The following is a 25,423-nucleotide window of genomic DNA, read 5'->3' on the forward strand; positions in this document are numbered from 1 at the left end:
ATGACCTTGGAAGCTTCAGTTAAACACACAATGATTATAAAAACGCTCAGTGTTGCCCGTATCACTCCTATAATTAGATAGCTGCAATTTACCTTGACTATAGTAGACTGCAAGTTTTTCCAAGAAATTAATAAACCTAGTTCGAATTGTCTTTTCTTTTAGTCTCTGGATGCACAGTAGATGTTCCTTACTTTCCCGCCTGTTAGTAAGTATATACGTAGGTTATATTATTACTACTTTCGTGGAAATTACTCACGTATTACAACAACATGTATAAATTATTAAATTGTAAATCGGGACTATTATATTAATTAATATATTAGTATATTATAATATATAATATATTAATATATTATTAATATATAATAATATATTAATATATTGTTTAAAGTGTAATATCGAATATATAATATAATATATAATAAATCAAAACGAGACCTTGTGTCTTGGTAATAGCGGTAATATTGTGCATTGGGATTAATATAGGTGCAAAGAAAAAAATATCATAATGTTTCGGTAGATGGCATTGACGTAAACATATTCTTAAAATTACCGCTTTTTTGCTGTCAACTGGGGTTGACACCCGTACTGCAGAAGCGCAAATAATTAAACTCAATATGGCGGTCCTAGTGTTGTTTTATATTTCATCGATTTGTTGTAGGAGTGAGACGTGTGGGTGTTTTGAATGTTATTTTTAGTTTATTTGACTTTTCTTTGTCCAAATAGTTACAAAATTGGAATATAATATTTTTTTTACTAAAACATAACTTCCTGTGCTTCTATCCCGTACTTACAGAAATATCGACAGTTGTATCGATATGCGCACATCACTATTTTTCGTCAGTAGCAGAGATTTGTTTGTATGCCACATTTTAAATGATTTATTTTTTGCAATATTTCAATAATTATCATCATTCAAGTAGTTAGTTGTGTTACATATATAATAAACTAATACTTTTAAACTTAATTTTGAGAAATTCGCTAATAGTAACTTAAAATTCTTCAATTTCTTAGTGATTGCCCGTATCACTCCTATAATTAGATAGCTGCAATTTACCTTGACTATAGTAGACTGCAAGTTTTTCCAAGAAATTAATAAACCTAGTTCGAATTGTCTTTTCTTTTAGTCTCTGGATGCACAGTAGATGTTCCTTACTTTCCCGCCTGTTAGTAAGTATATACGTAGGTTATATTATTACTACTTTCGTGGAAATTACTCACGTATTACAACAACATGTATAAATTATTAAATTGTAAATCGGGACTATTATATTAATTAATATATTAGTATATTATAATATATAATATATTAATATATTATTAATATATAATAATATATTAATATATTGTTTAAAGTGTAATATCGAATATATAATATAATATATAATAAATCAAAACGAGACCTTGTGTCTTGGTAATAGCGGTAATATTGTGCATTGGGATTAATATAGGTGCAAAGAAAAAAATATCATAATGTTTCGGTAGATGGCATTGACGTAAACATATTCTTAAAATTACCGCTTTTTTGCTGTCAACTGGGGTTGACACCCGTACTGCAGAAGCGCAAATAATTAAACTCAATATGGCGGTCCTAGTGTTGTTTTATATTTCATCGATTTGTTGTAGGAGTGAGACGTGTGGGTGTTTTGAATGTTATTTTTAGTTTATTTGACTTTTCTTTGTCCAAATAGTTACAAAATTGGAATATAATATTTTTTTTACTAAAACATAACTTCCTGTGCTTCTATCCCGTACTTACAGAAATATCGACAGTTGTATCGATATGCGCACATCACTATTTTTCGTCAGTAGCAGAGATTTGTTTGTATGCCACATTTTAAATGATTTATTTTTTGCAATATTTCAATAATTATCATCATTCAAGTAGTTAGTTGTGTTACATATATAATAAACTAATACTTTTAAACTTAATTTTGAGAAATTCGCTAATAGTAACTTAAAATTCTTCAATTTCTTAGTGATTAATATTAAGCGTGAAATAAGAAATATTAGTGAATATAAATACACCAAGTGATTAGTTATTAATCAAACATATTATACTTAATGTGTGTGTGAAATTTCAAGCACGTAGCACTTTAAAAGTTACAAGTAAGTGAAATTATGTCAAACCGCTGACTCTCGCCAATGCATGCCCGTATTGAGCGGTGACTGGGTGTTCAAAGTCCCCGTAGGTAAAGGGTTAAGATCCCATCCACATGGAATCCAGTCATTAGTAAATGTAAGCGGAAACGAATATCGACAGTCGATAAATCGAATATCGTTAGTGTTGTATGTCGACAGAATAACATTCCTAGTGCGCAAAACGTTCAAACTGATAAACAAGACCAAGTGCGGGTAGTACGAAAAACTCGCGCGGCTAGAAGATGTTGATGTCAACTTTAGCCAAGCTTCTCCGAGAACGCCGTCCTCGAAACGTCGGAGTCGTTTTACAATTTAATAATGTGTAGAAATCGTGAAAGTTAAAATCAACATGTATAAAAGTATAAAATCCATTTTAATAAATCATTGAGACCATAGGTTAAGGTAAACATAGCTTTTACTTTTACAAGCTTACAGGTTCTCGTAGCGCAGGCACGAGACGGCCTATAAATAGTAAATACGCAGTCGGACGCACGTGCTGCGCGCACGCCGACGCTAGCTTCCTCGGACACCGGCGTCCGGCTTCCATTGGCTATTAGACATGTCATGCTACTTTTACCACTCACTTAACGGATCGGCGTCGCAAAATCGAGATACTTCGAGACAAATTGAGGATTCTTAACAGCTACTGAAAGTTAGGCTAGCTGGCTGGGTACACGCTAGGGTACTGTTTATGCATTTACGCAATGATATGATTGAAATTGTGCACTTAAGCAATAGTAGTAATGAAGTTTAACTATTTGGCGTAGAAATATTTTTCACATCACCAATTCAAAAAAGGGGGTTTTCTCCCCTGCTAGGAGGGATCAAAGTAACACTTTTCTGTTCTAGGACACTATTTTTGCATTTTTTTGCACATTATTTTTTTAGCTTATATAATATTTTTAAACATCATAATCTCATAGGTGATGTGAAAAGCAGAATGTGTCACATGGTAGCAAAATTATTTCCATCTCGGGCGTAACGCACTTGAATCCCTCACTACGCTCAGGATTCTACTTTAGAATCCTTCGCTTCGTTTAGGATTCAATGTACGCCCTCGCCGTAAATATGTCATTTTGCTCCCTTTGTAACACAATCTACTATTTATTACACACGACGATGACTAATGACATTATTTAGACTTACAACATCTGCACAAATGTATATGCATAGGTTTAAGACGTTGACGGATTCACGATTTTAGAACAATATTGGTAGATTGGTACCTCAAGGAGTCTATGAAATATTTACTCAACAATAACCAAGATCAGCAACAGCATTAGATCGTCTAGAGAAAAAAATAATAACGAAAGAAAATTATTTAGACGCCTTAATGTAAATCACATACATAAGTTAGGAATCTATACTGAAGAACATTATGATCAAGCATTCAAAACATTTGCTATATATTAAGTTTATGTTTACTTCTCATAATATATACCTACCTACCTACATATTTCTAAGTGAATATCTGAAATGACACTCACTTGGTAAGAAAATGTGATAAAAAACTAGCTCCTAATTGTTTCTAAATACATATATCGATCTGATTAAACCGGCCAGGTGCGAGTCGGACTCGCGCACGAAGGGTTTCGTACCATTACGCAAAAAACGGCAAAAAAATCACGTTTGTTGTATAGGAGCCCCACTTAAATATTTATTTTATTCTGTTTTTACTATTTGTTGTTATAGCGGCAACAGAAATACATCATCTGTGATCGTAGTAAGTAATAGGAATAACAAAACCTTTTTAGTATTCAGTTTATATACAATTTAATTGTTAACACTCTGATACTCTTGCATTTTATTTTCATTATTGTTGTTATTTGTTTTTGTTCTTGTTTGCACAAATAGCTCTGTTTTACTCTGTAGAAACTTAATTAAACATGATGTTAAAATATTTTCATTAAGGAAACTGTAAGTCTAGCTTTAAGAGACTTTCCAGTGTTATGTATAACTATAAAAGACTGTTTGTTTCTTAAATAAATAAATAAAATAAAATCATTTCAACTATCTAGCTATCACGGTTCATGAGATAAAGCCGGTGTTGCTCGAAAGATTTGCCAGACTATAGTTAACTTCCGAAATTGACGCTCTCTTTTTCGGACCTATCATTCTAGTTTCCTAACTGGCTCTGTGATATGACTAAATCTAGGAAGATATTACCAAACGGAGCCGCCACGTCTGTAATTTGCTGCATGGAGACTATATAAAGGAGCCAAATCTCTATGTATGAAAAGTGCCCATTAAAAAACAGTAATTAGGCGGCGCCACCATACACCGAAATACTACCAAAAACAACCTACGTAATTTGGTCAGGTTATTTGTTGCCTTATATGGTTCATGTTATACTCATGTCCCAGAGCCTAACTAGCGCCACCGGAGAGATAAGGAACTATTAAGCGGTCACTTTTGCAACAATTCTGCCATAAGAGATTGGCATCCTTTCTATACCATCCATAATTTGCTGTACAAAACAGTCTACCAATTTTTGCGGGGGAGGGGAACGTCAAATGTATACGTAACGTCAAAATATTTTCGACAGAGGGGAATGCCTGTTAATGGCTACTCCGTTTGTTTATATCCTCCTAGGCCTAAGTTTACAGTAGGTACAGTCGCCATCGGATATATCTGAGCGACCGAGGTGCTAAAAATATCTGAACATGCACTCTAGCGCCTTGACAATAAAGGCGTGTGGAGATATTTGTGAGCTCCTTGGCCGCCTAGATATATTTGCGATATATGGCGACTGTACCATCGGGGTTTATCCGTGGGTGTAATAAGCTCCTTAGAACGTAGTGGTTATATCCTCTTTGCTTAGAACTACTAATATCTGTGACCAAAGACATTTCAGTGCAGGTGACAGATTTGACGTGCGGTCTGCAGCCGCAGTTGCAATAATACACCAAATACGCAAAAATGGCCATGCTACGTGCGGTCGGTCTTGTCATTCATTTTACTATGGAAATTGACAATAACACCGACGTGTCGGAGCAGTAGTGCAGCTGCGGTCGGGAAAACGTTAAAGTCACCATATTACATGCAGTCGATATCGTCATTGATTTTGCTATGGAAATTGACAATAACACCGACGCGTTCAGGCTGCTGCAGTAGTGTCGACTGTCGGTGCAGCCGTGCAGCTGCAGTCAGAAATGGACTGTCACCTACGAGGCGCCGTGCGCGCCTTCTTCTTTCTTGACACCAGAGTGAAGTCCCCCACATCCACAATGGTACCTTTACAGGTACACTAACCCAGTTCGATGCGATTTTAACAGATACATGCACCTATGGCTATAACATAACACAATAGGAGTGCTGCTGCAACTGCTTCAATGGAATTGATTTTACATTTAAAATATGGATTTAGTATTAGTACTTCCTAAGAATTTTTCAGTTCCATTTAATGAACAGGAAGTTTGTTTTGAGGATTTTTATACATAATCACATAAACGAATGGTCATGTTAATTCGCACGATGTTTAGCCGGCCGTAGATCCGGTTTATCCGCGACTGCCGGTTGTTATTCCCATTGTTATTGACAACCCGCGCATGAGGCGCTGAAAACATATCAAAGGAACATTATGCTCTTGCTGTCCTAATAAATTAGCTCTCAATGATACACAACTACAACAACTATTCTGTACAGTGCATGGGAAATACAACTATGAGAAATTGAACTTAATTGAACATGATTTAAAAATTAAGGTGTACCCTAATATATCTTGCTTGTCTTTTTTACCTGATTGACGATTATTTACGAATAAGCGTATTTCGCTTTCTTTGGCACATCGTCCCGCAGCCCAAATACCTAATTTGATATTTTTTTGTTACGTGCAAGGTTGAATTTGTCTCGGTTGGTTGCCTGACTGACATATTTTTTTATGTATTTCGTCGATCTTTTTAAATATAATGGCGAGTGTGATCACAGTATGTAAAATGTATGTATCGATACCGAGTAAACATGAAAACGAGCATAGAATTCATTAAATTTACTTAAATTTATTTAAGTTGTAAGGAATTTAAATTTATTTTATACGTAATGATTTTCACACAATTTTCCACTTGTCTTTTTATTACATAATATATCGTAATCCTTTTTAATTGAAAACAGGTGTTTTAGTAAAACATTTTTATTAAGTACTCTGCTGTTACTGCGACGTTGTTGTGAATGGCTTTTTAATTCGACAATTGATTGAAGGTTATTTAATTGTAATTCTGGCCACCCGCGACATAATTTGTAAAGAACCGTGTCCGAATATAATAATTTGGTTCATAGCAATTTGAATAGGTAATCATTACTATAAATATTGGATATTTACGCTAAGTGCATGAATATTTAGAGGGGATGAAATATTTGCAATTACCTAACTAGTTTTTTATTGACTACCATGTGCCAGTTGCACCATCCGCACTTGACAGACTGATCAACGTCACCCGGCGCGGCGCGGCGGCGCAGCGGTTTACTATGAAACTTGCCATACAATACAATAAAATTTTGCGATGACAAACAGGTGCATCGACCCTATATATGTCAAAATAATAGCGGTTTTTAAACTTTCACGATTTTTACTCATTATTATTTACAATGACGGGACTTAATAAAAATAATAGCTACTGGCGTTTTTTAGTCATTGAGAGGCCGGTGTCGATTTTGGAGCAAAAATGTAAAATTTATGGATTTAGTCGTTGAAATTATACACGTTTTGTTACGTAATATCTAAATAACAAGTATTGGTTTATATTAGCACGTTTTCTCATCTTGCCTTTTAATAATGAGGTCGCGAGCGTGCAGTTTTTAAAAATTCATCAAAAAATTATGGTGGTAAATTATACAAATTGATCTATAAGAATAGTTTTAGCAAACGTTGTAGATTGTTTAAGTATCAAAATTACGTCGAAAATAGGTAGATTTTCGGAGAAATTGTCACTTGTTTTGAGGTCATTTCCGGAGAAAATTTAATTCGTTTAACTTTCATTTCCTCGAACTCTAAGTCATATAACAAAAATGTAATCTGATAAAGGTCAAGTACAGAATACCTATATATGTAATACAAATTTACTATTTTTAGCAGTGCAAACTTAAAGGGGCCCACTGACTATCAGTCCGCCGGACGATATCGGCCTGTCAGTTGTTCGGGACTGTCAAATTTTTGTTCTAACTGACAGGCCGATATCGTCCGGCGGACTGATAGTCAGTTACTTACGAAATTTACAAATAAGAGCGACAAAATCAGCGCTTTACGCGCTATTACCTAAACGCCCATCAGAAAAAAAATCATTACTAATTTGGTGTCTGTTTTCAAAAAATTGATCTGATAAAAGGCAAGATAAGAAGACGTGCTAATAGAAACCAGTACTTGTTATTTCAATTAGGTAACAAAAGGTGTAAAATTTCACAGACTAAATCTATCAATTTTACATTTTTGCGACTAAAATCGACACCGGCCTCTTAATCAAAAGCCTTCTTTTCGGTTTTGCCGTAGTTGAATAAAAATAAATGAATCTAGAGTCAAATTGCAGTCGTTTAATTACCTTTGATCAAGGCTTTCAATTATAATGTACTTTTATTTCTCCTTGTATGTTGAATGAACTATTTAATTAAAATACTTTCTCAATTTACCATATTCATGTATCACTGTGCCAACGATTCTAGCTCTTAGTTAAATAATATTATTGACTTAAATCGCATCGTCTAAAAGCTTTTTTAACAACATTTAAATTGACGTTTTGTTTGTTACAATAATGAATATATATTTTGGAATTACAGACGTTTATTCAGAAAATCGGATACATGTGCAAAATTTTCAACGGCAAGTGTATTATTTATTTAATTATTAATTAATGTCTCAGGTAGATGGGGGAGGGCGCCCGCTCCGAGTCTTTCCTGGTGCAAATGCTGTCCTTGGTAATCCAGCGTGGAAATGCTGAGAGCATCATGGGCATCTTCGCACCGGGGACGGCGAGAGGCGGTTTTTTCGTGTAAATTTTTAGTTTTTAATTTTAAGTTGTAATTTTTACTTGTTATTTTATTGTTAAATCATGTTGTATGTTGTATATAAGTAGTCACTTTTTAGGAATTATAAATTACATATTTTTAAAAAAATCTACGAATTATGAATACAAAATTACTAACTGCTTCCAAGTGCGCAACTGTGACGATAGTGAACTATAATTAACATTCCTAAGACGAAACTTTTTTGGTCAGTGACTTTGGGGAAAAATTGGCAGCTAGTTTAAAGAGTCCTTGCGCTGCTTCCCGACTACACAGAAATACACCGCCGCGACGGCCTCATTCACGCGATAATCGTTGAGCATAAAAACTAACAGCACTTGTGTATTTCCTATGGACCAATTCGATAAGGCAACCTTATTGAACGCATTGAGTACCCGTGTCGTATCGTATGGCATAACGCCAACCAATGATTAAGTTGAATCCGTTTATCTCCCACTGCATCGCTGCCGCACTGCATTCGGCTTGAGGCCGCGCTAATAAAGAGAGTTTATCTCTACGATTGCTGGCTAACCCCAGCCAGCGAATTTATTTGAAAATGCCGGCAGCTGCGGTCGGGACCTAGTTTCTGAATAAACTACAACATGAAAAGTAGATTGAAAGGCATTAAAGTTATACGGTTCAGCTCAGGACTTTAATATGTACACTGATGTTGTTTTTCTCGCTATTCCCCGATAGTTAACAACTTTGTTGACGTGAATTAGTTTATCAACAATTACACGTGAGGCATGTGGCTAATGAGCCGGTGTAATTGGAAACTAGTGTTTCAATCTATTGCTCGTAAACAAGGTAGAATATAACGTGCTCATATATTTCTACTTATACATACATACATGTTTTATAAGGAAAACAAGTAAAGGAATCTTCGTTAAGTCCAATAAAGTTTATTTTACCGCTTATCTGAACATTTACACTAGCAATTCTACGAAGGAATTGTCGGAGTAGAACGAGTCATTGCAACGGCATTGTTTATAAACAGCAGTCGTCAGTTCGCCGACGGGATTGCTCTCTCTTGGCCACTCGAGCGAGCGAATCGCACGAAATCGCGACATCGAGGACTGCGAGCTATCTGATGTCATTGACATACGCTCTTACTGGCCTGATGGGTGTCCATTAAGCGGGAATCGAACGGCTCCGGCAAATGTAAATTACTTAGAACGTGATCGCTATTCCAAGTGATATACGTGAACATTACGTTATTGTAGAAAATATTGCTTCAGCGTTGGTAACGCAGTAGTGTGTTAACGTCACGCTATCGATAGGTACCTAATTATAAAGACAGAAATTCAATGAGTTATATTTTTCTAATCCTACGTAAGTCCATAGTGCCTTTCATAATTGTCATCCTTCCCTATAAAGTGCTAAAGTACTCTTTATCAAATTCACATCTCAGAAGTCGCAGGCCGCAGCACGTAATATGGAATGCCAAAATATAAGCATAATTTATTAGAGGCACCCTACGAACAAAACATAAGTTCTTTTAAATAGTGCATTGGTAGTTCGTCCGTAACAGAAGGATTTAGTGAGTGTAGGTCCAAGGGGCGGGTCCTTTGTACAGTTTATACCTGGCCTTAAAACTGTTCCAGGAATCGCTGCTCCAATCGGATTTGTTTCGAGGAAGAATAACAGTTGAAATGTAACCCACGACAGCCACGACCTTAATGATAGCGCGCGATATCGGAAGTCGGAACCAACAAGATATTGACGACTATGTTTAAATGCTACATTTTAAATGAATTAATCGATATTATTAATTATATTTTTAAATATTTGATTTATAAATTATTTTAATAGGTCTTCCAATGAAGTATTAATTAGGGATTTTATTTAGGGTTCCGTACCTCAAAAGGAAAAAACGGAACCCTTATAGCACTCGTGCGTCTGTCTGTCTCTCTGCCTGACCGTCTGTCACAGCCTATTTTCTCCAAAACTACTGGACCAATAAGGTTGAAATTTGGTATTCCTGTAAGTTTGTGAACCGAAGACGGACATGTAACGTAAACTTTAAGCATTTATTTCAAGTATTTCAGTACCTAGTTAAAGTTGTTTCTGGCAAGATGTTTATAACAACTTGAATTAAAATTACTTTGTGTAAACCTAATGAAATAGGTACCTAATTGGAAAGCAAATATAATTCGAAATAAATAAATAGAACCAGAATAACTTACCAATTTATGCCCGGAAAAGTATTTTTGTCGCCTGCTTTCAACTAGTACTATTTACCTATCTACCTACTCACTAGTACTATTTACCTACCTACCTACTTACTAGTGCTATTTACCATCCTACCTACTTATTATTTGCTATTGTTATTGTGGTGATGAGTCATGATTCCTGTAAGCGCCACTACACGTGGTTAACCTGTTAAACCTGGAGTTACCATGGTTACCAGTACAACTTGACACTGGGTTAACGGTTTAACTGCTTAACCCTGGGTTAGTGGATAGAGCAAGTGGCCCTAAGTGTAATAGTTATCTGATGCAATTCAATTTCTTTCTATTTCTAAAGCCTAACCTCGTAGTGTTTACTAACTTATATGTAGAAGTAGTTGTAGTAGTAAACACTTTATTGCACAAAAAAGTACATAACACAGAGAGAATACAGTAAATGTGTACAAAGGCGAACTGATCCCCTTAAGGGATCTCTTCCAGCTAACCTTTAACCTATATGTATGTGTAATGATGAGCTAATGAGAATTTATACTCTTTCATGTCCTTCATTATCCTCAAATTGTGTTTTCAGGAATTGGGAGTTATTTAGGTTTTATGACTGACGGCCTGATTCGAACTTTAATATACGTCAAAAGTTAGCTCTAGAAACGATATGGATCGGATATTTATTTATTTAAGCTTTATTGCACAATACATGAAGGTACAAAAGGCGGACTCAATGCCTTAAGGCATTCTCTACCAGTCAACCAATGGGTTAAACCAGAAAGATTAAGTAGTTGCAGTGACTTTTAAAGTAAATGAATTTGTAACCAAGACTAAATGAGTATGTCAATGAGTTTTTGTTTGAACTGACATATCCTATCCATATCGTTCTAGAGCTAATTTTTGACGTATATTAGAGTTGGAATCGGGCCGTATGTAAGGAGATCTAAGTGGAAATTATGCGCATTATAGAAGACTGAAGAGTAACAATGGAAATGGATTAAAAACTATAGCTTGACTAAATATGTATGTAATATTAAACGCCTCTACTAAGTGTCAAAAAATATTTCATCGTAGCAACTCTGATGATAACCTCTAATAACCTCATATCACGCCAAAAACGATTATGATAGAGCCTGAATACTTTCATGAAGATGGGAGCGTAAATATATTGAAAAAGTTACAAATTGTTTCTTAGCGCCACTTGCACCATCCTACTAACCCGGGGTTAACCCGTTAAACCATTAACCCAGTGTCAAATTGTATTGGTAACCATGGTAACTCCAGGTTTAACCGGTTAACCCCGGGTTAGTGGAATGGTGCAATTGGCAAGTGGCGCTTACAGGAATCATGACTCACCACCACAATAACAATAGCAAATAATAAGTAGGTACTTGTTGAAGTCAGAATAAAAAAAGTTAACGAGGCTAGCAAGCAGGCGACAAAAATACTTTTCCGTGCATAAATAAATAGGTAAGTTATTCTTTAACCCGTTAACCCCGGGCTAGTGGGATGGTGCAAGTGGCGCTCATTCCAGTAGGATTGTTGCCATATTTGTACGGATTCCATGAGGTTATGAGTTGTTATGGCGTACGTTTTCATAAATATAACAAGCGTTTAAGCAAATATACGATAAGCAAGCATAAATTAATGATCAGAATATGTACTAGGCTAGGCACATGAGTTCACTTGATCATTTACATGACTGAGGCGCACCGCACAACATGGCTCACATGCGTGGCATCATGGCATGGCGAAAACATGATAGGTTATGTCAAACAATTAACTTACCACATAGTGCCGTTGCATATTCCTTCCAATGTGAACGAGTTTTGGCTGTCATTGTAAATGTGTTACTAATAATTTCTTGATTATAAATTTCTTACGGGACGTTTTGGAATGAGATTATCTTGAGCACTGATTATTTATAAATATATAAAATATACTAATAATTTGCATCCATTTTAGAATGTTAAATATACAATAATATTAACGGAAACTAGCTAAATATCACAATGTTATATATTTCGAACTAAAAATTAAATTGGGTTTGAAAGAAAAACGTTATAACTTATTAGGCTTCATTTTGGATGTTTTATGTGTTGGCTTGCTGGCTCATAGTGCGACGAAACGACGTTTCGTGATAACGCGACGGCGGCGGGTGAGCGACTGAACGAACGAATCGAACGAACGTATCGCAGCGCGGCGAGTACAACGGAATGAGGTAAATCGTCGCGGGCGCACGTTTTTGCTCTCTGTTTATCGCGCGGCGCGCGGCTCTACACGGAGTAGCTCTTGTCAAGATAAGAACAAGGTCGATATCGGCTCACGGCCGGCGTCGAGCGGCTACCGCGCACGTTGTTCGCTGGTGGAACGACCGTGCCGCCGAATGTTTGTGGAGACATTAGTATTTTTAGACTTTAGTCCAAAAATAATACTGACAATAGTTTGACCTGTGCTGCTCGAGACGTTTCATTGGCACACGCATGCAATAATTAAGCAACGGGAATGCCCTATTAACTGGGACATGCGTCGAGAAGGCTGCATTTTGTGCGTAGTCTGTTGCGTAAGCTACCTACCTAATTATAAAAGGAAGGTTGATTCAGAAGTTGATATCATTCCTGCAGATACTCATTATTTCATAAAATTCAGTAAAGCATACCCAGGTAATTTAATAATCTAGTAGGTAAGCGAAAAAAATTACCCGCGCTTCTAGAAAGTTATGAATATAGTTACTTTGTGTAATTACATCCGCAACCCGCTTGTATTACAGGTCTTTATAAAACGGCTTTCAGGTTTCGATAGTATTTTATTTGTCAGGGATAGAGCGATGCCACGCAATGATATTGAAATCAAATAGGTATGTAAAGCTAAAGCCCGACCAGTAATATATGATCATTGTCAAGAGGGCGCTGTTATTCTCGTTGTATAAGGTGACAGTTCAGTTTAGTATGAAAAAAATAGTTTCGGTGAAATTCCGCAACATGGCGCGTGATCATATATTTCTGGTCAGGCTTTATCATGTTTTACGTTTCTGAATACGCCCCTATATACCTATGGTTATGTCTACTAGCTTCCTTATCGAAAGGAAGTTACATATTAAGAGTAATAAGCCGTATTGTTGCCAAGAGCGTCTGTATGTGTGGGACAGAGTCATTGAGATCTCATTGACTCTTAGAAGGTTACCGCATCAGCTGTTCGTGCTAATTTGATATGTAATGAAACCCTACTTATGGACATATGTATTATTTGTATTAATTAAGTAGGTATGTTCAACTTTCCATGTTAACTTTTTATAAGCCCCGATATCCAAAACGGGTCACAAATTTTAAAAGTCTAGAAAATAACTGCCCTGGCATAAAATTAATGACCAAGAGCTCCCTTCATCTTCTCGGGCTACTCATGAACGCACATATTAGACTAAGCAAAACAACCTGTGGAAGAGCGGTATTCTCTTAACACAAGTATCTTAAATACTTAAAAAGAGGCACCAGCACAGCCAACATCTTTGTTACTGAATAACTAAAAAAATTCGAAACTAGCTGCTTAGCGGCGTGAGTGCATTAAAGGCCACTAGCCACCACACCACATAAGATACATAATGCATCAGGTTGTTGCATGCCGTATGCATTACGCATCACGCTACGAGAGTACCTACTCGTTTGCCTCCGGCCGAGCAGAGCGGCATCTGTTTTGAAAATGTGCATTGCGGTACCCATAAAATTATAGTGGACAATCAAATACCTATATTGAAAACTAGGAATCAGAATAAAACTAAAATATTAACTGCGTTCGAACCGATTTCAGGTTTATGTCTAGTTATAAATGCCTGAAATCGCGTTTTGTTGTCCTGAAAAATGAAAGGAGTCTATAAATATGTTAAGAAGATGTTAGGATTGTTCCTTTTTACCCGACTGCCAAAGGACAACGGAGGGCAAGTATTGCAGGCGGGGACCAACTTGACCGCCACCAACGAAAATTCTGTTCTGCTAAATAGTGAACTTAACAACCAACAACCAAAATGACTATAAGTAACCCTGTGTTGGTCCCCGCCTGCGATACACATTTATAAATTATAATTATTTAGTTAGTATTTAGAATAAGTTTTTATTTATTTAACTATAGATTACATACACATTTCATAAAGCATTTTTTATATTGTTTAAACTGTATTCCATAGCTTGGTTTTAGCATTTGATTAAACAATATTTCTTGTGGTTTTATATGTATGTCCTTTCTATTTATGCATAGGAACAACCTCTGACTTGATTTTCTAAATGAACATTCAAGGAATACGCTCCAGTCTCCAAAGGAAAATTAAATAACTTTAAATTGAAATTGCTCTGAGCAAATTGTCCTTTCAGAAAAACGGAAACTACTAAAACAACATTTATTTGTTTATTACGATGACGTACCTGCATTTCTGCTTACAAATTGCACAACTTTATAGCATAAATAATGACTCATTTATTCGTTTTGTCGACGTGTAAAAGTGTTTTTGTATGTCACTGCATGATTATGCTCCTGTAAGTACATCTAGATAAAAAAGTACATATAGAGCTATGTAAATAGCTATAGATGTTTGTTTTTGATTTTCGTTTTGTAATTAGCCGATCACATTATCAGTGCGTTGAAATATTTAGAAATTAAATATGAAATATAAAATCTATTTTTATTTAATTGAGATTGAATTTTATTGAGACTAATATAAATTTACTGACGTAGATATTATTAGTTGTATATATGTACTGTCATGTCACCACCTGCGTACCTGGCCGCGTAGCCAACATGCCAATCGCTTACGTTCCGTAGCAACGCAACTGTCACTGTCGCACTATTATGGAAGAGTTATAGAGAGACACAAAGCGTTTCGTTGTCGTAGCGAATGTAGCGATAGGCCAAGATGAACTGGCCAAGTGCGTGTCCGGCCACGCATAATGAAGGGTTCTTATACTTTCATACGATTAGAAAAAATCATACAGGCTGTACCTTCGCGGCACTTCAAAAGTTAGAGGGATGGGCCGGATACATTTTTTTGTACTTTCGAAGCGATCATTTTTAATAGTATCCACAATCAAAAAACTATTTTTGTAACTTTAAAATTGTTTTTAAAAGACATCAAATGATGTGCAATATATATATGTAAAATATATTTGTTTTTAAATTTTAACGTCTAAGCTAAGTCTATTAAAAACACTCTAATGTAATAGTCTAATGAATAATTTTGTATGCGCAGATGTTTTAATTTAGAATGCGTGTTAAAAAAAAATATATTTATGTATTTTATTCGGACATAAGAAAGTAGATAATTAACCTAGTACTTGAAATAAAACTATGAAAACGGATTATATCGCGTTATATCATAGTTTTATTTCATGAGTAACTATCGCGGTAACCGAAGACAATATTATAACCTAGTACTTATTAACCTCTCCTGTACGTGATTGAGAAATACGAGTAAGGTATCCACTTATCCAGTATATGGTCAGCATGGCAACAAATTAATACATTTATTTTTAATAGGTATATCACGTTATTCAACACCTAAACAAATACGGTGGACGGTAGGTTCTCGTTCCTTCGTTAATACGCAGTACACCTACATTTTGTCCGTGAAGTATCTTATTGTAGATTAGATAATAAAAAGAAACAAGTTTTTTTAAGACAACATTTTCACTGTATGATATCACGGCGTATTACTTATTAAGAACTATAATGTTGGTCTAACCAAATTGCCAATAATTAAGAACAAAAAAAACTATACTCGTCCTTTTCTTTTGGGTGCTAGCTAGTACTAGTGTAAGACAAAAATAGTATGATTCTCTCTGTCAATGTTTGAAATGAGACAGTCCTTTGACAAATTATAGCTTCTGTCTATTTAAACCATCATATGTCCTTCCTCGGGTCGGGCCTCAAACTATCCTAAACCTTAGGTACCTCTAGTACCTACCAAATTTCATCTAAATCGTTTCAGAGCGTCAACATCCTAGATTATTCAATTATCGATCTTGTATTCTTAACTTGTTGTTAATTAATGTTGATAAGTTGATTAAATCTTCCAAGTTTTCGCAGTATAATTTTGAACGGAAATTCCAAGTTATAATATGCGAAATTTTGTAAGGCAATAAATTGTAAACCTTAGAAGCGATGCTGCGCGCCGTTGGGTGGCTAAAAAGTGTAAATTGGGTAATGATAATAACTGTCAAAAATAATGACTAAACAGAACACTTTCTTTGAAATATAGTGACGCTATGGCTATAAAAACCAAACCAAACAGGTTTATCATATTTAATGTAAATGTTCCCATGGCCGCCTCCTGTCGCCATCATCAGATCAGCTCTCTGGCCTCCATGTCATCATAATATTGCATTGTCATCCGATTTACATATGTATGCAAAATTTCAGCTCAATCGGAAATCGGGAAGTGGGTCAAACTTAGCTTTCAAGATTTGATCCACACTAACCAGCAGAGGGCAAGTTAAATAAAAGCTTGTAAAAAAAATATCTGTTCAAGAACCCATAGGTAGGTCTTCAAATCCTTCTTCAATGTTCACCCGAGGGTCTTTCGCCAATATCGAACAATCGACAACTATCGCTCTTGCATATTCGAGCGATAGAAAGGCAGATGAAGAAATTTCGAATTTCGTTTTACGCGGTACGCCTCTGAAGCTCCACCTCTATCCCCTTTACAATATGTACATATGTAAGTATTTAAATTAAGGACGCTAAGCTCGAGCAATTTCGTACATTGACCCGCTTGTTTCTATCTCTATCACACGCGCATAATTATATTGCTGTCTCGCTCGCACAGTGTCTTTGACCGCCGCCATCATGAAACAGGCGGGTCAATGTACGAAATTCTTCTGGCGTTATTTATAAAGCGTTATTGGCCTGACCATAAATGAATTTGGCACTCCCGATTTATACGAAAACGATACCAAACACGGCCTAGTAGCTTCACTGATATAGATATCAAGATAAAATTGAGAACCCCAAATAAACTCTCAATAAAGGATATTTTGAAAACTATTCAAGATATCGAAAAATTTGGCTAAATAAAACTTGTAGCAAATTTAATCAGCTTTCGTTTTGTGTAAGTAAGACGTGTCGCTATGAAAGTTTCCAAGATATGTGTAAAACCGAAAAATGGGACCTTGAAACCCCTCTCCCCCTCCCAGGCCAAGGGCTACGGCCCGGGATTTTTGATATGTTCCCCTCCTAACTAGTCCATACAGTTAAGGAGTCAAAAATTGTGTTCCAAGCATTTCCCTCTATAACTTTTTTTGAGCATTCATTTCCTGGCCTATTACTTTAACGCGTTTTTTTCTGGCGAAATGTCGCAGCTTAGTCGGTTGGTTAACAATGTGACAGATACTTATGACTTCAAAATTCAAATATGTATTGTGCAATTATACAACTAAAATGGTTTCACTTTGGAGCGAGTTGAATAAGTGTCGTGATGAGTATAATATAGCGAACACAGCTTAGAACTTTTTGATCCGAGTTGGTGTTCCGTATTAACAAAGTGCCATCCCTTGCGCATTAATTGGCCATTTACTGTTGGTTACAGCTTGCCGAGCAAAACTTTTGGGGATTTGAACCTCATTTATTTTCCATCAGCAATCGCGCTTGTGTACCTATTAATGTTTAAGAAAGTTTTTTGAAGGTGTGGTGTGTCTAATAAGTATTTTTTCTAGAGTAGGTACTGTTTTTTGTCACCTTTGCGACGTTTATGCCCAGTTGAAATTTGAATAATAAAGAGCGCTAATGTATTTTTGTGGAGTTTTAAAATAGTAGTAGTTAGTAGTAAAACACTTTTTAATACAGTTGCTCAAAAAGTGCTACTTTTCGTGGCTGTTTAGCGTGCGGAAAGTTGGTTTTCGCGAACTAGTGCTTTTTACTTTTCCAATTTTTATAAATTTTTACTTGTTCCAATTCATGACTACTTATTGATGAGTGTTAATATCATCAATAAGTAGTCATGAACATAAAAACCTACTGTTAATGTAAGAATACGAAAACTATGCATATGTCATATTTTATTACTTACCTCTTCATCATTATAAGTATTAACACGTTTATTTTTTAATGTTGAAAAACCGTTCTTAATAAGTTGTCTGAATGGAACGGAACGCCTGTCAAAGAAGAGGCGTATTTTCTTACTGCAAGAATGTTTTAAGTTTCCAAAGGCAACATTCGATATTGTTTTTATAAATATACAATACACAAATAATCGTAACTAATGATATTTAGGCAATAATAGTACAATGTTTTAATATTTACAATTGTTTCTGTCTTATAGAACATGCATTTGAAAAAAAAACTTTCATTGAAGTGGGTTCAATAAAAAAATATTCTAGTCGAATAAAAGCTAGAAAAATACCTCTTCATAATGTCAATGTCAATTATGTCACAGAATTAATAATACAAAAGTTTCGAATTCCATTCCTTACTTGTTGCTTTTCTTATTTTTTCGCAACTGTATTAAAAAACGTCGTTCGATACACGTGCGGAAATGTCATTCTTCAAGTAATGACATACTTTCCGCACTAGCATCGAAATGTACTATTATTGCACAAAACAAGTACATAACAAATAGAGAATACAATAAATATGTACACGAGCGAACATATTCCTTTAAAGGATCTCTTCCTGCTAACCTTTAAGCACTGAGAGAGATAAATAGTTAGAAGATGGTAGTCAAACAAATAAAAGAAGTAAAGGTAAAGTTATACGGTAAGGAATCGAGGTTGCCATAAAATCATTTATTTTGTCGTATATATATTAAGACAATAAATTGCCACAAAGGGTAAGTACTGGCCACTAACGGTGCTTACCTTACAGTCCGTCTAACTTAACTTTGCACCGATGTAAATAAAATAAATTAACGGAGTGTCATAAAATATCAACTCATAATTATTTTCATTACCACACTGTCATTAGAAATACCATACAGAGTTAGTTCGGTCCGACTCTACTTACCTATTTTCTTATTTTTTTTCCTGTATTGTCCAGACTTACGATTATTATAAAGTAATACATATTATTTACTAGCCTTTGCCCGCGACTTCGTCCACTAAGTCGATAAACTGCTCCCCACCTCTCCTCTTACATACTTTTATACAGTGCGAGTTTGCAATAATCGTAATTTTTTTAAGATACGAGAACAAAAAGCACTCATAAAACCCCGTCCTCCCTAAAACCCACACATAAATAGAATTAAGCTAAATTGACTTCCCGCAATCATATTGCCAAAGTGGACGATGTTTATGGCACGTGATCGTTATACACGAATTGCAATGGAAAATTCTTATTGTTCATGTAATGCAGGTGTGACAGTATGGCATTAAATACCTATATATAAATGGAATTAATTTCAAGGACAGAAGCCAGCCTGTCAGATGAAAAATGCAATGTAGAGTTGTTTCGGACGGCAGTTTGGAGCACGTTGGAATGTCGACAAGTGATCAGCAGGGCATCGCGTGAAGAGCACACAGGCACAGTCCGCGTGTGAGCGAGCCGCGTGTGGGTACACGTGTGCACACGTTGGCAGCTTTACAAGTGTGATGTATTTCATAGTCCGTATGCACTAAATATCACATTTAAAATTATAAGGTAACAAATCGAAAAAGAACAAATTATAATTTAGATCTTAGTTGATCGGGTTAAAGTTCATGTTGTATTTATGTTGTTCTCATTATGAGCTACTTTATTATAATTATAAACACGCGTTGCCGAACATTGTAGTCGGTTGGGTGGTGTATTTTCAAAACCGGAAAAAGTTTTGTCACTTGATTATAGTAAGGATAATTTGTCTTTGCTCCGTTTTGGATGAAGGTAAATCTCCGAAATCTAGATTAATAACCACATTCAGGGTCTCGTTCAGTAGGATGACAATGGTTTATGAAATGAATAAATGATTAATGCCTAAAAATATTCAATCGCTACATTATCTAAAAACAATTAACGGAAGGCATACAAGTAGTGCAATTATAAAGTATTAATTGAATTTTGTAGTATTTCAGGGGACCTATATAATATTTTGTGGTAGGTTACAAGCACGACAGAGACAGAGACAGAGACAGGGACAGAGAGGAGAGGATTCAAGGTTGTTCGTAAATTTCTAGAGTTGTAACCAGTCACCATGAATCCTCTCCTCTCTGTCCCACCACTTGCGTGGACACTGTAGACAGGCCAGACAGGGTTTGTTTTGTTTCCGCAAAAGAATGAAGAAACCCGGATATGAAACAAACATAAATAACTAATAGACGCCATGGAACCCCATAGTTGCAACTAACCCGCTGACCTCAGTAATATTATAATATTGGGTACTTTTTGCATAAGTAATCTATGTCTCAATTGTGTCTTAATCTCAATAGACTACGAATTATTTTTTGATTTTTTTACTATAGGCCCCCGTAAGGCCTACATGATACGAACATCTACATGAACCGAAGCGCGAAGGAGATTTGGATAATAAATTTATTTCGATAATGTTGTGTTATTCAGCATTCAGCTCATTACATATACAATATTTACCTATAATATACATCTACTATGTACTGACATGTCGATCGATGAATTAAATTAGAATAGTCCCTGTGAATTCTTGGTACTCAATATGATCAATGCTGAACACATCGACTCAAATAAAATAAAGACGTGTGCGTAGATCTTGTCCGTGTGTTGTTGTGATAAACGTCTACGCTTATCTGCACTAATGCAAAAATTAAACAATCGTGACGTTCACTGTACACACCCACTGCTGAAAATACTTTGATAAGGTAAAATGGATGTGTGGGCGTGTTAATCATTTTTCAACACACTTGCTCGAAAAAGATCTTATTTCATGCAGGTGTACTGAAGGGTATATGCCTATATTGTTCCCTCGGGAGTTATGGATGGTAAAAAATATATGTAACTCCCTAGGGAATTATAGCTTTCTTTTTCAATTATGTCTCTAATTCATACGAACCAAGAAGGTGACAAGTAAAATACTTTGTATAAGGGAGTATTTCTTTTAAAATACTGATGTTTGTAATTTAATATTTTTTTTTCTACATCAATATCATAACCTCCCTATAATATATTCAGAAACGATAAGCTAACTGCCTATATTAACAAACCTGTAAGTGTGGGTGCATCATAATTTTAACTTTACGTTATCGATAACCGATACCTATTAATAAAAAAAATTGATTTGGCCTCTATTGTAATATCAGCCGAGATGACGATTTTTTCGAAATAACGTGTCATTTGCAAACAATTTTGTCAAATTTCGCATTTTTCGCATATTTACAAATATACCAAAATCATATAGATTTTCCCCATCTCTGTGCTTTCTAGGTTGCATCCTAAAGAGGCCCAGGGCTTATCTTATCATAAGGCAATCTAATATTGAGAATTGACGCAGTCGTTGTGTTTTACGATAGCGACATTCATCTAGCCATTCAACCCCTTGTCCCTTTGCCCTTGGGCAAACTAGGCTTTATTGGGATTAGTCAGGGTTCCTTTACAATATTTTTCGTTGACGAGGGCAACTACTCGTAAGAAAAACTGGAATGGGTATACCAAGTGATATCTTGTGCATTAAATTCGAAGAAATTCATTGACGATGAATTGATTCATTTAAGTGAGTTGTTCACAGTTGACTTAAATAGCATACAAGATTGTAATTAAAAATCTAACAAATTGAAGAAAATTTCCCGTGTTAAAATTACGAGTACCTCCCGTTTTTTCGCAGACATCTGTGTGTGTGTGACGTAAGCCATTTTTAACCATATGGCCCCAAATATTTTTTTCCTATTTTCCTCCCTGAGATCACCCAAGAAAATATTTGTACACAATTTGATGTTTATTGACCATAGCTTTAGATTTTTTAGTTATTATCTTATTATATGTATGTTAGGTTTAAAAAAAATTATATAATTGTTTGTTTTTCGTAATTCATATATTAATAATCAAACGAACTGGCATAGCTATAGTTAATAAACATCTAATATTATTAAAAAAAAACATAATTTCAATATCCAGAGAGGAAATTGGGGGCTGCGTTTGTATGGAGAACAGGTCGTTCCTTTAAACGGAAATTGTGGAAGTGATAATCGTATTTTATATGAAGTACTGAAGTAGTATGTACCCGCAATATGCATGTTAGTTATCGGAAAACATTATGGTAAGACCTCCAACAAGATGGACCGAATCTAGTTTTCCTCTAGGTTGTGGCAGTTGTGGTGCGCTAAACGGTATAGGTACTGTACGTCATTTTGGTTGATATGACAATGATGATGAGTTAGCGAAAAGATTTCCAGCATCGAGAAGAGGCCAGGAAGAAGATGGTTAAGATGATAAAGTTGATCATATTCAATTGGTTCTTAAAATCCCAACCATTGTATCACCCGCTTTGGTAATTTAGTGAGATCATCCACTTATATGTATGTCCATTGTACATTTTTTTAGGATTACATCAAGGGGCCTAATTTGACTCGAGAACGTTTTAGAAGGGTAAAGTGTTGTGTTATCTCTCTAGACTTGTATGTTGTATCGCATAGCCTGTAACTTGCCGTCAAGATAACTTGGACGAAAAACATCTCCAATAGATGTCCTATCTGTTTGATATCATAGATATTTGTTTCATACATCATACATGTCTTCGTTCCATAGAGGAGAATAGGGAAATTGCGGACACATAAGATAAGTGAAAGCTTCAATAAAATCTAAACTGCAGAAATCACTCATTTTATTTAAGGCCTAGCCAAGATGATAATCGTTGATAGATAACGCCAATCGAAATTTAAATAAATAGTCACGTGACTTTTCGTAGCATTTGTCATCCCGATACATTTAAATAAATAGTCACGTGACTTTTCGTAGCATGTGTCATCCCGATACATTTTTATTACTTTTTGCTTGTCATTAAATTTGTCGACGTACGACATAGACATACTATATAGTATATATTAGTTATAGACATGAAACCGAGCGACCAGGGGTAAGAGAAAGACATATTCATGTATTGACAGTTATATGTATAGCAGCATAATCCTTTTTCTCTTTCACTCTTATAAATTTCGGTATTTCGCCATCGCCTCCTTGCTATGATGCCATAACCCGACCATGAAAACATGCCCGGTCGGTGATAAAGACAAAGCATGGCACTATTTTCTCTTTCCTCTTATAGGAATCGCAATAAGACTATCTTTCTCCATCAAAGAGTGTCAGGCCCTTGACGTACGATTGTCCTTTTTGTTAGACTCTCTGACCTCAAGCTCACATTCTTGCGGAGGTCCACCGTTACGGAGCTAGAAGAGCGGCGGTACAGTTCCCAGTCGCACAACAGGTTCGTCATATCCGTACTTGTCCGTATGCGCGAAATGCACGATAACTGAGACATCATTTACCTTAAGTCTGATTTTAGTGTACGTTCAGATTGGGCTGTAAGTATATTAAAAAAAATCCAACCACCTGTTAGTAAAAAAAAATTGCGACTATATATTTAAGTATCGGTATGGCAGCCAAGAAAATTGTGTTGGAAAGTGAGTATTTTAAAGAAAATTAGTTTTATTGATAACTGAATTATCCGCAATTATCCCAACATTTCTTAGTGCCAGGTTTGCTCTCACGTTTTTCAATCTATGATAATTTTATTATAGTTGAGATTAGTAATGATGAAGAGATTAATGTACCGTTTCATCAACTGAAGGACTAATACAAATCTGGAATATGTATATAGGAAAAATAAAGATAAGCGTCTCGGCGGCTTATCACGTTGCAATCTAAAGTTATACCTAGCTTCCGATAGATATTTATGCAATTGTTTAAGAGGCCGGTGTCGATTTTAGTCGCAAAAATGTAAAATTGATAGAATTAGTCCGTGAAATTTTACACCTTTTGTTACCTAATTTAAATAACAAGTACTGGTTTCTATTAGCACGTCTTCTTATCTTACCTTTTATCAGATCATGTTTTTGAAAACAGACTCACTAAATTAGTAATGTTTGCTTTTCTGATGGACGTTTAGGTAAACGCGCGTAAAGCACTGATTTTGTCGCTCTTATTTGTAAATTTCGTAAAGTTTGGACTGCTAAACATGGTAATTTTGTATTACACATATCCTGTACTTGACGTTTATCAGACTACATTTTTATTATTATGACTTTGAAGTAGTGTAAATGAAAGTTAGACGAAATCAATTTTCTCCAGAAATTACTTCAATACAAGTGACAATTTCTCTAAAAATCGACTTAATTTCAACGTAATTTTGATACTTAAACAATCTACAACAATTGCTGAAACTATTCTTATACATCAATTTGTATAATTTACCACCATGATTTTTGGATGAATTTTTAAAAACTGCCCCTTCTCTTCATGCATTACCGGTGACGCACGCTCGCGACCTCATTATTAAAAGGCAAGATGAGAAGACGTGCTAATAGAAATCAATACTTGTTATTTAGATATTACGTAACGAAACTTGCCGGTTAAAAAGTTGTTCGCGAAGTGCGACTGCGTAGTTTATAATATATAAATAAATAATAAATATTATAGGACATTCTTACACAGATTGATTATGTCCCACAGTAAGCTCAAGAAGGCTTGTGTTGTGGGTACTTAGACAACGATATATATAATATACAAATACATAAATACATAGAAAACACCCAAGACTCAGGAACAAATATCTGTGCTCATCACACAAATAAATGCCCTTACCGGGATTCGAACCCAGGACCATCGGCTTCACAGGCAGGGTCACTACCCACTAGGCCAGACCGGTCGTCGGTTTATGGTCAGTCAAAAAATTAAAAAGTTAAAAACATTGCAGTCTCGATTTCGGGACTGCAATGTTGCATACAAATTCCATTATTTGTCGAGTTCCAAACTTTTTAAAAGTTGAAGTGGCCATATCAAATGAAGGCATAGGTCCATTAAACAGCCAAACAGATGATCAGTACTTATTATTATAATGTTGGTAGTTGGTACCGCGACTATTTAGGTGTCTCAAATAGGTCGGCGTATTTTCAGCAGAAAAATACACTTCCATTTTTAATTTAAAAAGTAAAACGGCGGCAAAGCAAATCTTTTTAGTTTTTTCTGTGAAAATATATACATAAGAA

General features: G+C 35.4%; 1 protein-coding gene across 1 annotated transcript in view; it reads right to left on the reverse strand.

Moving 5' to 3' along the window:
- LOC134755999 (facilitated trehalose transporter Tret1-like) overlaps positions 1 to 12,529 on the reverse strand; it is a 38,170-nt gene extending 25,641 nt beyond the window's left edge. Inside the window, exon 1 of the mRNA XM_063692758.1 lies at positions 12,096 to 12,529. Coding sequence (XP_063548828.1) covers positions 12,096 to 12,147 — 52 coding nt within the window. The 5' untranslated portion in view covers positions 12,148 to 12,529. The remainder of the gene's footprint in view (positions 1 to 12,095) is intronic.
- Between the last annotated feature and the right edge of the window lie 12,894 nt (positions 12,530 to 25,423).

This window comes from Cydia strobilella, chromosome 3 (genome assembly GCF_947568885.1).
Source record: "Cydia strobilella chromosome 3, ilCydStro3.1, whole genome shotgun sequence".
NCBI classification, from domain to species: Eukaryota; Metazoa; Arthropoda; class Insecta; order Lepidoptera; family Tortricidae; genus Cydia; species Cydia strobilella.